Source organism: Hemiscyllium ocellatum, chromosome 21, assembly GCF_020745735.1.
Source record: "Hemiscyllium ocellatum isolate sHemOce1 chromosome 21, sHemOce1.pat.X.cur, whole genome shotgun sequence".
NCBI lineage: Eukaryota > Metazoa > Chordata > Chondrichthyes > Orectolobiformes > Hemiscylliidae > Hemiscyllium > Hemiscyllium ocellatum.
In genome coordinates, this window is record NC_083421.1 from 39,610,597 (window position 1) to 39,626,228 (window position 15,632).

At 39.2% G+C, this 15,632-nt stretch overlaps 1 protein-coding gene across 6 annotated transcripts in view; it reads left to right on the forward strand.

Annotated features, from left to right (window-relative positions):
- The window catches only part of rgs3a (regulator of G protein signaling 3a), a 218,522-nt gene that overhangs the window by 141,973 nt on the left and 60,917 nt on the right, over positions 1-15,632 (forward strand). For 5 of the 6 annotated variants that reach the window (XM_060841350.1, XM_060841351.1, XM_060841352.1 and 2 more), the window contains one exon: positions 123-254. In XM_060841350.1, coding sequence (XP_060697333.1) covers positions 123-254 — 132 coding nt within the window. Of the gene's footprint in view, positions 1-122; positions 255-12,718; positions 12,823-15,632 lie in introns of those variants that run through there. The other variant, XM_060841355.1, reaches the window with a different exon arrangement.

The window sequence follows — 15,632 nt, forward strand, 5'->3', positions numbered from 1 at the left end:
AAGGCTGCTTTTCGCAGTTAAATGTTCATTTAAATATAATGTGTACATGATCTTGCTCTAAATCAGAATTTAACGTTTCTACAAGTACGCGTGTTGACAAAATGTTTTTTGTTTTTAATCAGAAATCACCAAGCATTTTGGGTTTGGAGGCATACTCAACCGAGCAAAAGCGAAAAGTGTGCCAGTGTTTATCGGAGAACATTGTCAAACAGAAGCAAGAACACAGATCAGCAGTAGCTGAAGCAGAGAGCAAAGTAAGTCTTTTTCACCCAGGTGCAAAGCAATTTTACTAAAAGATTATTTTACTCTTCTCAGAGGTTTCTTGTTCATTTTCTTACACCTTTCCATTCATGGAGAAAACCGAAGCTAAGTTTTCACTTTCAACCAGATAATTTTGCAAGAAATGTGAACAACAAAATATAAAATAGAGCACAGTAACTGAAAGACTTATAACTATATGAAGACCTGTCCCATCATTAGGTTTATTTTTATAATTTACAATTCTATGTAAATACAAATATCTTATGTATCTTAAAACATTGTGTTTGTTTCTTGCCCACAAGTATACCTTTTTTGCCTTATTTTGAGCATGGCTTAAAATTTAAAAACCCAGATTTTTTAAAAATGTGGAAAATTGCATTTTGGAGAGACACTTACTGTAAATAAAATCTCAATTACACGAACATAGAATCCCTACTGGGGGTGGAACAGACCCTTTGGCCCAACAAGTCCACACCAACTCTCTGAAGAGTAATTCACCCAGACCCATTCCCTTACCCTATATTTACCCCTGACTAATGGACCTAACCTACAGATCCCTGATCACAATGGGCAATTTAGCATGGCCAATACTCCTAACCTGCCCATCTTTGGATTGTCGGAGGACATGCAGACACAAGGAGAATGTGCAAACTTGACACAGGAAGTGCGGAGGCTCTAATTGAACCTGCGTCCCTGGTGCTGTGAGGTAGCAGTGCTAACCACTGACCCACCGTGCTGTGATACAAAGAGGTTCAGTTCAGAAGCTGCATTGAAAATTCAGAATCACAACCTAACCTGACTCAGGAAGGAGGAAAGCCGTAGTACAGTGCTCAGAAACACTCCCACCTTCACTCCAGGATTAGATTAATTCTGATCTTAAGGGTTACACTATAATGTTTACATTGATGCTGTCTTGCAGCAGCCATAAGGAAAAACTTTAATGTTAGTTTCGTTAAGGGGCAGATAAGGTTCGCAACTCAGCATGTATAACTCAACAGATGTAGTCATAAAATAACCAGAGGAAGTGGTGAAGGTGGGTACAATGACAACATTTAAGAGGCATCTGGTTGAATATATGAATAGGAAGGCTTTAGGTGGTTATGGGCCAAGTGCTGACAAATGGGACTAGATTAAGTTAGGATATCTTAAGTTGGTCTGTTTTCATGCTGTACATCTCTATGACTCTGTGTGTTTGTTGAAATCACTATTTGCAATTTGTGTTGACTTTTGGAAAATGAAATACTATTTTCAAGATAAACACAAGTGGAGAGGATTTCACCACCCTACACAAAGTGGCTAGGGAAGCTGAGGCAGTGGTAAACTCATAGAAAGCCATGGCAGATCAGCATGCTGCTGACAGTAGCCCAAATTGCAAACTACTGTACAGATTTTAAAGGAACAGTCTTAGTCGCTTTAAAGCAAAACGTATTCAAAGGAAAGCACTTGTTTGCTTTGATATCAAACATACCCTTTTGCATTAAACAGAATAATATACTCTCTTCAATTGCTGTTGACCAATGAAAAACAGCTTTATCCTATCAGGCTGTCAACATGTCTGAGATGTTCAGGATTATTCCTGTTATTTTTGTGAAAGCTCTCTGCCATGGTAATAAATTAATGAACTTTTAGGCAATATGAACACTGGTAAATGCATTTTTGTGCAATAGTGAACTAATAGTGAATCAAAGGTTAGCTAATGTTCATTTGCCCAGTTCCCTGGATGGAAGTTTATAACTTAATGGTTTCCTTTGACCCATGTTCCCTTGGAAGTTGATTTCTGCAGAATGTATAATGAAATTATTTATGAAAACACCAGCAACCAATATCATAATGATTTTACTAGCATTTTGAGTAGAATTACTGACCCTGCTTTTTTCCAATAATTTTTGGAAATTTAAAGCTCATTTTTTAGATTATTTTTCATCAATAACCATCACATATGTTGAACATCGTAACCTGCTATACCTCTATCTATCATTGTTAAAAGATAGTAGATTGTAGACATGGTACAAGTCAGAAGGATCGAGAAAGCCAGAAGGAATTTTGTGAAGGTTAACAACAAGAAACTTTGCCTGGAACAAGGAAAATATTTTATGTTCTATTCTCTAGAAATAATTAAAGAAACAAGGAAGAATATGGAAGTCTTTGAAATGTGACTGGGGCGACATATCCTTAAAATTTCATACTCAGACCATAAGTGAAAAGCAAAAATTATTCTGAAAAAACAACATCCAGAAAAGAAACTATTTTGGTAATTTGATCAGAGCTCAAAAGCCACAGAAATAATTTGTGAGGGCAAAATGGAGGCAGCAAAAAGAGGGGTCAATATTGGTGTAATTGGTTGATAGACATCATAGAGTGGTTGCAGATGAGCTACATTGAATGTCCAAGGATGATTTGAGAGAGGTGTTTTTCACTGGAGCATAGGAGGTTGAGGGGTGGCCTTATCGAGGTTTATAAAATCATGAGGGGTATAGATAAGGTGAATAACAGGTGCCTTTACACTAGAATGGGGGACATCAAGACTAAGGGGCATATGTTTAAAGTGAAAGGAGAAAGATTTAAAATGAAGACATATGGGGCAATTTTCTTTAACACAGTAGTTTGTGTGTGAATGAACCTCCAGGGGAAGTGGTGGATGCGGGTACAGTTACAACGTTTAAAAGACATTTAGATAAATACATGAATAAGAAATGGCTGAGGAGAGTGTGGACCAAACGCAGGCGCATAGAACTAGTTCAGTTTGGGATTATGGTCGGCATAGACTGGTTGGATCGAAGGGTCTGTTTCTGTGCTGCATGACTCTTTGACATACCTTGACAGCAAATTTCCTGACGCCATTAGCTGCTGTCAACAGGTACTACTCCAAAGATACCTTGTGGTCTATGTGCGTGCACTTAACCGACTTCAAATGAGATGAGCGATTAGAATACAGTAAATTGTTTGCTTAGATTGTATATATGTGTTGTGGACTCAGAACAAAATTAATTGTCAGCTGTTCTTCAATATTACTTGCAAGTTACACTACTTTTGAAGTTAACATAGGGAGGCTATCTTATACAAGACTATAAAATCCATAGACTGCAAGTTATGCTCATCAGTTGTGATTTCTTTAAAATATAAAGCATGCAAGATGATTAAATGTTTTGGGTTCTATGCTTTCCATGTATCTTCATACTCTGAGCAGAACTACCATTTTAGATTTTGCTTATTGCTTGAACTGGAAGCTGATATTTATTTTGATATTTCTATGGCTGAACTTCGATAATAACGAAGAGCACACAGTCTATCAAGTACATATATCCATGTTATAATGAGATCTGTAGTTTCAAAGTTTTTATTTTTGGGATAGAGCCTAATTTGACCACCTCAGATTCGAAGGAAACTTTTACTGAAACTGAGATTGCAAACCAACATTTTTGGGGAGACTAAAACAGATTGAAACTATGTAGTGCATGTGTGAGACCCTAAATGGTGACACTGGTGTAGTACAGACGGGCTGAAGAATAGAGATTGCATTGAGAAGCTATGGACAGGCAATTAAACAGCTGCTGAGGAGGTTTTTGTTAATTGAAGATAATGTTGATGGATCTACACCATCTGGGCCATCATAAATAAGGTTGAGGATGTTCTGCAGATGTGTGTTATTTTTGGTTCATTGTATGCTGCTGTCAGCTGGAGATCTATCTAGAATCTGAAAGAAGAGGAGATTAAGTTCTTCATGAGAATGGCAAAAGTTTGGGTGACATCATGGATAAGACTGATTTTATCTATATGCTGCAGATGTGAATGGACTGCAGAGCCATTTCATATGATGTGACTATCTGCCATTTAATATGTAATTTATACTTTATAACTCACTGTATTTTGCCTGTCAATTCATGTTTATTGGTTGTTGATCCTTGATGTGTCTTGTATATGACTACTCAAGATGTTTAATGTTTATTTTTGATTCTTATATGATTTTTTTTGTTTTACACCGTGGACTCTTGTTGCTTCATTCTTTCAGTAAATGGCTGTGATTTTGGATTTCACCTTTTGTTTCAAAATGAAATGGGTTACTGGTCTCAAAAGATCAAAATACTGTAAGAAATGAATTGCTATCGCAATGTCATAGTCGTGTATTTAACATTTTGTTTACATGTTTATACCACTATCAAACATAACCCAGATGCCTCATATTCTGCAGTGAGTAAAATTTAGTGACATATAAATTTGGAATAGGTTTTGTTGCTGTTGTTCATAAGTAACTTATCTCATGGTCTGGAAATCACACCAGATATGGGATTTGGAACCTATGTTCCCATACTTGGTGACTCGAATTCTGCAACAATCCATCTGTATCCATCATAAATCTAATGGAAAATCAGCAAGAAGTTGAGGAAAACAGCAGATGTTTTCTGACTGGCTTGAAAGAATACTTGAGGGGGAGGATCCAGTTGTTGTGGTCCACACTGGGACTAACAATACAGGCAGGTGCAGGATGGGGACCTGTTTGGGGATTATCGAGCACTAGGAACACAATTAAGGAACAGGTTGTCAAAGTCATAATCTCCGAATTACTACCCAAATATAATGTGCAAATTGGCTTAAGGACAAGAAAATTAGGGAAGTAAACACATGACACAGGGAATAGTGTGGGAAAGAGGGGTTCGCAATTCGTGGGGCATAGGCATCAGTTTTGGCATCGGGGGGGATCTGTACCACCAATGGGACGGTGTCCATCTGAATCGATCTGGAACCAGTGTTCTAGCGAAAAGGATGAATAGGATGTTCACTAGGACTTTAAACTTGAGTCGGGGAGAAGGGAAAGGGAAAGCAACAGGAAGTATGGTGATAAATGAAAAGGTAAGCAGCAGGTTAGCATGTATGCATTTGGGTTGAAGTTCAAGGCAGACTGTGAAAGGAACAAAATGAAGGATAACTTGGGAGATATTAAAGATGGTGTGAATCATGCTGGTAAGAAAGCTAGCATAAAGGCACTTTACCTGAATGCTTGTAGCATTTGTAATAGGATTGATGCATTAACGGCACAGATCATCGTGAATGAATATGATTTGAGAGCCATTACGGAGACAGTGTTGCAGAATGACCATGACTGAGAATTAAATATTGGAAGGACAGATAGCAATGCAGGGGCGGTGATGTAGTTCGGATATTCAAGGATGACATCATAGCGGTGCTGAGAGATGATATAGGTTCTTTGGAGCATGAGGTCGAATCCATTTGAATAGAAATTAGGAATTCCAAGAAGAAGTCATTGATAGGCTGTAGGCTGCCAAATAATAACATCACATTGTGGCGGGTAATAATCAAGGCAATAACTAATGTCTGCAAAAATGTTTCGGCTGTTATCATAGGGGATTTTAATCAGCATGTAGATTGGTCGAACCAGCTCGGTCAGGGTAGCCTTGAAGAAGAGTTTATTGAATTTAGCCGTGAGAGTTTTCTCGAACAGTATGTAGTGGAACCGGCATGGGAGCAAGTTATCCTAGATCTGGTCCTGTGTAATGAAACAGGAATAATTAGTGACTTCATAGTTAAGGATCCTCTTGGAAGGAGTGATCACAGTATGATTGAATTTAAAACACAACTGGATAGTGTGAAGATAAAATCCAATACCAGGGTCCTGTGTTTGAATAAGGGGGACTATGATAGAATGAGGGAAGACCTGGTTAAAGTAGACTAGAAACAGAGACTTTATGGTGCAACAGTTGATGAGCAGTGAAGGTCCTTCAAATAAATTTTTCAAAGTGCTCAACAAAAGTATATTCCAGTGACAAAGAAGGACTGTAACAGGATGGTTTATCTGCCATTGGGATCTAAGGAAATAAGACAGGCTATCAAAGAAAAAGAGAATGCATACAAAGTGGGCAAAAATAGCAGGAATCTAGAAGATTGGGAAAACTTTAAAGGTCAACAGAAAGCCACAAAAAGAGCTATAAAGAAAAGTATGAGGAAAAAAAACTAGTACAGAATATAAAGACAGATAGCAAACGTTTCTATAAATATATAAAACGAAGATGAGTGGCTAAAGTAAATGTTGGTCCTTTAGAGGATGAGAAGGGGCAGTTAGTTATGGGGTATGATGAAATGGCTGAGGCGTAGTACAGATACTTGGCATTGGTCTTCATAGTGTAGGATACTATTAACATACTGGTAAGTGATGAAGAGACTAAGATAGATGAGGACCTGGAAACAATTTTTATGATGGAAGAGTTCGTGTTGGGTAAGCTAATGGAGCTAAGGATAGATAAGTCTCCTGGCCCTGATGGAATGCATTCCAGGGTACTAAAAGAGATGGCAGGAGAAATAGCAGGTAATTTTATAAAATTAGCTGGACTTTGGGGCAGTCCCAGCAGATTGGAAAATAGCAAATGTGATGTCACTGTTTAAAAAGGGAAGTAGACAAAAGATGAGGAATTATAGACCAGTGAGCTTAACCTCTGTACTAGGGAAGATGCTTGAGTCTATTATCAAGGAAGAAATAGCAGGGCATCTCGAAATAAATTTTCCCATCGTACAGACACAGCAGGTCATGCTTCACAAATCATTTAGAATTCTATGAACACATTCAAGCAAGGTGGACAATGGGGACTCACTGGATGTGGCATACCTAGATTTTCAAAAGGCCTTTGACAAGGTGCTGCACATGCTGCTGCATAAGATAAGGATGCACAAATTAGGGGTAGAGTATTAGTGTAAATAGAAGATTGATTGACTGACAGGAAGCAAACAGTGCAGATAAATGACTGCTATTCTGGCTGGCAATCAGTGACTAGTGGCCTCAGGGATTGGTGTTGGGACCACAATTATTTACAATTTATTTAGATGATTTGGAGTTGGGACCACATGTACAGTGTCAAAATTTGCCGATGACACTGAGAGTAGCAGAGCAAAGTTTGCAGAGGACTGTGAAACTCTGCAGAGCAGTATAGGTACATTGAGTGAGTGGGCAAACGTCTGACAGATGGAATACAATGTTGGTAAATGTGAAGTCATCCATACTAGTAGGAGTAACTTCAAAATAGATTATTACTTGAATGGTAAAAAGTTCCAGCATACTTATTTGCAGAGGGACCTTGGTGTTCTTCTGCATGAACCACAGAAGGTTGGTCTGCAGGTACAACTAGTAATTAGGAAGGCAAATAGAATTTTGTCCTTCATTGCTAAAGGTTGAGTTTAAAAGCAGAGAGATAATGTTACAGCTGTACAAGGTGCTGGTGAGGCCACAACTGGAGTAGTGTTTGTAGATTTGGTCTCCTTCTTTAAGAAAGGATGTGTACTTGCCAATACACTGGAGGAGGTGCAGAGGAGGTTCACTAGGTTGATTCCGGAGTTGAGGGGAGAGACTGAGTACATTAGGATTATATTCATTGGAATTCAGAAGAATGAGGGGCGACCTTATAGAAACATATAAAATTATGAAGGGATTTGATAAAATAGAAATAGATAGGATATTTACACTGCTGGGTGAGACTAGGACAAGAGGGCATGGCCCGAAGATTAGAGGAAGCAGGTTGAGAGCTGAACTGAAAACTAATTTCTCCACCCAGAGGATTGTTAATCTATGGAATTCCTTGCCCAGTGAAGTAGTTGGCATTATTTCAGTAATCACTTTTAAAGCTAAGATAGATACTACTTTTAAAAAATAAAGGAATTAAGGTATACGGTGAGAGCGTGGGTAAGTGGAGCTGAGTCCACGAAAAGTTTAGCCATGATCTTAGTGAGTGGCGGAGCAGGCTCGAAGGGCCGGACAGCCTATCCCTGCTCCTTGTTCTAATGTTCTTATGAGGTTGCATTTAGTCTGCCTCCTTTCTTGGAGCTTCCTTTTTGATTTTTAATTGCTCTCCAAACCAAATGACAGCAATGTGTAAACATTTTCTAAGGTAGAAGTTTCTGCCTCCAGATCTGAAACCTGTTTGAGGTGTATAGATTAAAGGGCATGAGTAGGGTTAATAGAGAGCAGCTGTTTCCTTTGGTTGAGAAGGGGGACGTTGTTTTAGGATAAGGGCTGGAGATTCAGAGGGGATTTGAGAAAAAGAACATGTTGGGTGTTGGGAATGTTGAAAGCACTGCCTGGGAAGGTATGGAGGTCAGAAACCTTACAACATTTAAAACTATATTTGAATGAGGGCTTGAAATATAATAACACACAAGAACATGGGGTAAAGTGCAAGAAATTGGGATTAACAGTGGTAGTTGTCAGTGCAGACTCGATCTGCTGAAGGGCTTTTTCTGCACTATATAACTCCATTAGGATTAATTAGAGTTGAGGTCAGGCAGTAGTAGTCAGAGATATATCTGAATTAAATCTTTCCCCATCTGCAGCCAACTTGGTTTATAGTTCTCCAGCTAGCATCGATAAACGTAACAGAAATCACACCTGCTGCGTGCATTCCTGGCAAGTACATATGTCAAGTCTTTCCCCTGGCAGTGGGTGTAGCCAAAGGTTGCCCTGTGCAAGAATTCATTGTCCCTGCACTCTTTCTACTCACCCACCCAAACTCTCCAACTCATAATGGTGGCCTGGCTGCTCTCCTGTATTTTTAATTTTTTTTAAAACAAAATTGTTAAATTAACACTTTAATTTTGAACACCTTCCTAATTTACTTGCCATTTCTTCACAGATGCATTATCCGAGGTTAAACAAGAAAATGAAAGTTAATATCAATCTCAATGCAATCACATCTAATTCTTTGAAAATTAGTGATAGGTCAGGCGGTTGAACTGATTTTAAAAGCTAGCAAAGTGGGACTGGAAGAATTGATATGGAGGATGAAATCAGAGTATGAGAAAAAAAAAACTAGCTATATAAAAACACATAGCAATAGTTGTATAATTATTTCTTAAAACATAACTATGGCAAGTTCTAGTCGGTGAGTGAGTTTAGGGAATTCATAATTTAAACAAGATGCAGGATCTTATAGGGCCCTGAAAGAAAATGTGACGAGAAATCTGGGACAATCACAGTAGAAGTCCAGTGAGATCTTTCTCAAAGTCAGGAACATGAAGTCGCTTTTTCCAATAGTGTTCTGAACTTTGAGATGAAATTCTCAATAGTGGGTGCCTATTGTTTGTCATCAATCTCATCAACTCAATATCACCTCTAACACACAGGTTCTTATTCTACTACACCCTGGATAGAACCTGGATGCTGAGAATTCCTGATGTGAAAGTCAGTGAGTATTGAGTGACTCACCTATTGCTCCTCCAGACTGCCATCCACCTGGCAGCACATCTCAGTGTAAGCTTAAGGAATGTGGCATCATGCACCCCACATCCATGGATGCTTGCATCAGACACATATCTGCCTTGGTGCATCATCATGGCACATGTCTGATCTACTTGCGGTATCCTTCTGCACTGTAGTGCTGTACTTTGGGGGTGCTCTGGCAACTGTTATTACAATGCTGATGCCAGGGCACTCTGCATGCAGGTGCAAGCACCAAGCTCACTGGACCAGGGTGCATCTCAGGCCTGCTCACTTTCCTCCTTAGTGCTTGCTCACTTGGCATCAACCTGGATGCTCACAGCATCACTGCCATGGCCTGCTTTGCCTTGCATTGCAGTGCTGCCTCTGGCACAGCTTAGAGGCTTGCCTTACTACTTTGCATAGACACAAAGCCAGTCCACTGGTCATGCCTGTTAACAGTCATCAGCATTGTTCCCTCTAATTTCTAACCAGCTGAGCAGGTTTCCAAAATCAGTGTTTGGTGTGCTGATACTCATCACATGCACAGAACATTAAGTGGCACATTTGCATACAATCTCACACCTATGGCCTGTGTTACAAACACATGTATGTGCTTCAACCCATTGGCCATGTCTCAAAGTCAGGGGAGTAGCCTGAAATGTAGCCGATGGGCACTGTTGGCAGATAGGGAGTCCTGTTTGGTCTGCCAAGGACAGCATCCATGCACAGCCTGGAGCCTTGGCCACATTCAGTCACCCTGTTTGGGGCAATCATGCTCAGGGGCAGCAGCTCAGTACAGCACAGGGAATGGGCCACAGTCAGTCCTGCAGTGTACCCAATCCAGGGATTAGCAAGAAATCAGTCAAGGTGCTGCATAGAGATCAGTCAGGGGTATGGTCAGCCTTCAATCAGGGCCATGCTTCCAAATTGATCAATGACTAGATCAGCCCTGACAGGGAAGCAAACAGTGAATTGCTTGGACTATTTGGACTTTTTCTGTATTGTCTATTCAATCAAATTGCTACTTTGTTGTTATGCACAATGTTGGGCCGAACATTACGCAAAATTAAATGAATCAATTCTGCTTACCCTTGATCCACATCTCTGCATTCCTTGCATATTGGTATGCTTATCTAAAAGTCCCTTAAACACCCCTTTCATATTTGCCTCCATAACTACCCCAGACAGTGTGTTCTAGACGGCAAATATTTGCACAGAGCATAGTATATTCATTTGATTTCTTTGTTGGTCGTACAGAAAGGAACAGAAGGTTTACTTAATAATCGATTTGTCATTAGATATTGCAAAGCAAATTTCAGTTAATACTAATTATTTAAGATGCTAAGGGAGCATTTATAAATTAAAGCTTAAAAATTATAAGTGATTACTTCATAAAATCAATTTGTAGAAATTTATAAGCAACTGTCAAATATGAGCACTGTCAAAATGAGCAGTAGAGTAGAATCAACAAGATGATCATAACAATGTCGGGATCATCTTGCCGCAACATCCATCCCTTTCCTCAAGCAGCATGGCAATGTTCTCACCTGGCAGCAGTCAGCTCCCAATTGACACTCTTTATTGCTTCTTAAAAAACTTGCTGGCAGCCAAACTCAACACAGGTTGTGATGTTACCAAGTGTGCCAGATAAAGTAGTGATTCAGAAAACTCACCATGGAAATCAGTATTGATACTTGACAGGTTCAGCTTGCTGCTTGCTTCAAATGACCTCAATGTTTCCCACTACCAAAGAGCAAAGCAGTGATCCACAAGCACCATCAACACGCACCCTCTTTCAGGGAGCCATTGTTGCCACCTTGGCATATATGCAATGCACAGCATTAGGCCCTTCAATATTGCATGTGTGAAGCAGGGCATATTGGCAACTAGCAGTATAAAGCTGCATCGGGTATAGTAGTTGCACAGGGAAAGGCTGTATCTTGCTGCCCACCAGAGCTGCTCCCTTGATGTCTGGGCACACACTTGCCTGGTGCCCATCAGTATCTCCAAAATGCAAACCATGCCCTGCCATGTCTCGGGCTGGCAGTCTGCTATTACACAACCAGGCATGTGATAATGCTGTGCAGCAGTGCAGAGTCCAGGACGCCTCCATTATCTCATATATAAGTGAGCAACACCATGCTACTATCTGTGTCACATGGTGACAATATTTGTGTCAAACTCAATTTGCAAACTCGTCAAGCAGCGCAACATGCCTGAAGTCTTCGGGGATTGGTTGCACCCCACTCTAAGGAGGCTCTTGTTAGCCCAGGGGATCCAGAGTGGTTAGTCAAGGGCAGCCTCCAGTACCATCCTAGGTATTGGCCAAGGGCAGGTGTCCAGTCAGGATGGCCTTATACAGTGAATCGGTGCCGATATGTCCTTTTTCTATGTAGGTGGCTGGTCGCGAGGGAGGTCTGCCACACTCAGGGTCTGAGTAGGTGGCAGCTGAGGCTGGTTGGTCAAGTCACCTGAGAGGTAGGGTACACTCTTCCCTTCATCCCAGTTCACAGAAGATAAGGAGAAATGGGTGTGAGGATTAGTGAACAAAGAATAAAGAAAATTGCAGCTCAGGAACTGGTCCTCCAGCCCTCTAAGCCTGCGCCGATCCAGATCCTCTATCTAAACCTGTCGCCTATTTTCTAAGGGTCTGTATCCCTTTCCTCCCTGCCCATTTATATATCTGTGCAGACACATCTTAAATGACGCTGCAATGCCCACTTCTACCACTTCCGCTGGCAATGCATTCATGGCACCCACCACGCTCTCTCCATGAAGAACTTTTCACGCATACCTCCCCTAAACGTTTTCCTTATCACTTTGAACTCATGACTCCTCGTAATTGAGTCCCCCACTCTGGGGCGGGAGGGTGGGGGAGGGTAAAGGTATGTGAGGCAGATGTAGGTTCATTTACCCAGCTTGGGTAATGACCTGTGAAAGTACGAAGCCTGGGTGTTAATGGTATGGGCACTTGGGTGGAGAGGTACTCTTCAGGGTCACACCGACATGTTAACACTGAGGCAGAAAGCTGATGACTCATTAAAGTAATGACTTATTAATCTGACTAAAGAGTTGATCTTGGACTTTTGCAATCATAAAATATGCTAGAAGTTCCTACCAGGGAATTGCAGCCCATATGATTTTCTATCTCTTTGCATGCAAGATAACAGACAAAGTTGAGTGATTTCCCGATACGTACTGATATCAGAAGCAGAAATTCTACTCCAACCTACTTTCAGACAGGAATGTAAAACCAGGAACTGCTGATGACAGGGTTTCCTGATCGTGCAAAATGTGCTAAAGATTGGGTCAGCAGAGACGGCTGGTGAATACGGGCTAGGCCGTTTTTCTATTGATCTTGGCAGGTAATTTACACCATTATCAAGCTTTAAATTCTTAGATAAGGAGTTATTAATTGCAATTAACCTTTAAAATTAAATTCAAAACCACTTCAGGAATATGTTTTGTAATGTAATCCTTTTGTCATTATAAAATGCATGCCCTTCAACTTAATGCCACTGGAACCTGCTGAGTTTCTTTAAATGACTATAAATTAAATGCAGAATTAATTCAAGAAAAAACATTTTCATTTTTATATCCTGTCTTTTACTTAGAAACATTGGGATTTGTCTTTGCAGTAGTACAAAATGGACAAAAGTAAATGGTGACTCATTTTGCATTCTGCCTGACGTTTTTTTTCATTTATGTTTTGGTAACACTAGACTTTTGCCTTAAACACCTGCTAATTTATATTTGAGGGTACGAGCAGCAAAATAGACTTTGCTGTAAAGGGAAAAATCAATTCTTATGAATTATAGTGTATGACAGCAATATGACTTATCCTGCAGTGTGTAGCCAAACTCATTTCTTATAAACAGAAGGCAATGCCACAAAACAACTGCAGAGAAGGTTAAAGAGTCAAACAGTAACTTGACAGAATTAGAATTTTCAGTTATTTTTGGCCTTGTGTTTATGAAGTGTGGTGCATGAAAACAAAAATAGACCATGTTTCTTTACACTAAGAGCTGATTTTTGTATGCACTCCTCAGTACAATAGCATTACCAAAGAGACTTGACTCAGAGGAATTTAAAAGCTGTATAAATGGCTGGTAAATGCCATCAGAAGTTGCGTGTAATGCAGATGAAACTAATGGTAGGTCCGGGTGTTCTTTGTTGAGTCATTGGATTTAGTATATGCAGAGTATTGTTAATCCAGAAATAATTTAATATTTTAGTTCAGTATTGACTTCAATTATATGTGGAATGGAACATTTTTTTTACCATAGGAAGACTACATTTGTGTTTAAAAGTTATAATTCTTGACATTTCTTGAACTTTATCTCCTATTTGTAGATTTTACTTACATAGTTTAATGAAAGTTATTTATTTATAATCTGTATGATGATAGAAATGATTAACTCTACCCAATAAAAAACTTCAAATTAAGTGTGATGTCTATAAAAGAGAAACTCAATGTCCAATGGAGTATTATAATTTGTATGTTAGGAAAACAGCAATTTGTTAGGCTCGTAGTGAGAAGTAAATGGTTTAAAAAAAATGCTGACCTTAAATTTTCAGCCTTGCTTCTTTATTTCTGCAGATGAATTCCAGCCAATGACATCACTAGTTTTTCAGCTAAACTCCAGTCATTTCTCTGAACAAGCAAACCTATTTTCTCATTATTTCACAAATTTTCCTAATACGTCAGAAAAACAGCAGTACATTTTTTTTTCTGAAATGACAATTTGAACCAATTAATAGAAACACTGATTTAAATATTGTTGGTAAACAAAACAGTTTTTCAATAATACATTTCTTGAGTTTTTACACTAAAATTTACAGTACCATACTGTATACCTCTGCACTACATCTGAATACCCTGCATTCACTTATTCTCATTAATATCTTAAAATTACTTCCAGATCAGTGATAAATGGTATCATATTACTCCATGAAATTGTAGTTGTAACATTGCTAACCATAATGTGTGATATTCTTAATGCATTACTATATCCTCTGGATATTACTGTCTTTAGAAGTACAGCATAAGAATGCTTGCAAAGATTCAGTATATATTTTAATATAGTTAACTCTATCAAATCACCAGGTGCATTGTTATCCATAAGTCTATTATTTGCAAGATAGTGACAAAATCGGATAGTCAGCATGGAATTATAAAGGGGAAGTTGTGCTGGAAAAATCTACTAGAAATATTTAAGGATATAACTAGTAGAGTGGAAAAGGGAGAGTCAGCGGATGTGATTTACTTGGATTTTTAGAACACTTTTAATAAGGTCCCACAATGTCAAATTAAAGCACATGGTATGGAAGATTGTGTACTGAAATGGATTGAGAACTGATTAGCAGATGGAACAAAGTAGAAGAAATGGGTCTTTTTCGGAGTCGCAGGCAGTGACTAGTGGCATACAGCAGGGATTAGTGCCTGAACCCCAACTATTCACAGCATATGTTCATGATTTAGATGTGAAAACCACATGTCATATTTGTAAGTATGCAGATGACACACAGCTGGATGGGAGAGTACACTGTAAGGAGGATGCAGAGAAAGTACAGTGTCATTTGGACAAGTTAAGTAAGTAGGCAAATGTATTGCTGATGTAGTAAAATGTTGATAAATGTGAGGTGGTACATTTAGTAGCACAAACAGACACTATTTTTTGAATTAGATAGATTGGGAAAGCAGGAAGTACACCAGTCACTGAAAGTAATCACATAGATGCAGCGGGCAGTGAAGAAGGCAAATGGTCTGTTAGCCTTCATGGTGAGAGGATTCAACAGTTTCCAGTTGGCTGCCATTTCATCAAACTACCATGCTCCCTGGTCAAAATTTCCATCTCTGACCTGCTGCAGTGCTCCAGTGTGGCTCAGCGTAAGCTGGAAGAACAACATCTCAATTTCCGATTGCAATAACAGGACAACTAATGTAATCATCTCTGAAGCTGCTGTAGGAAAGAAATTGAATTTGACAAAGGCTGAAATGGTTTGATGAGATTGGAGCAAAGTGGAACTATTGTGTAGCAGTAGGTGTATTAATTCTGTGATCTAAATTTCAAATGGTATTAAAAATCAGTTTAAACAGTGTAAGCATAAATTGAGGACTTCTCCACAAATTATTTGCTTTGTGTTCAAACATTATAACAGAAACTAGCAAGTT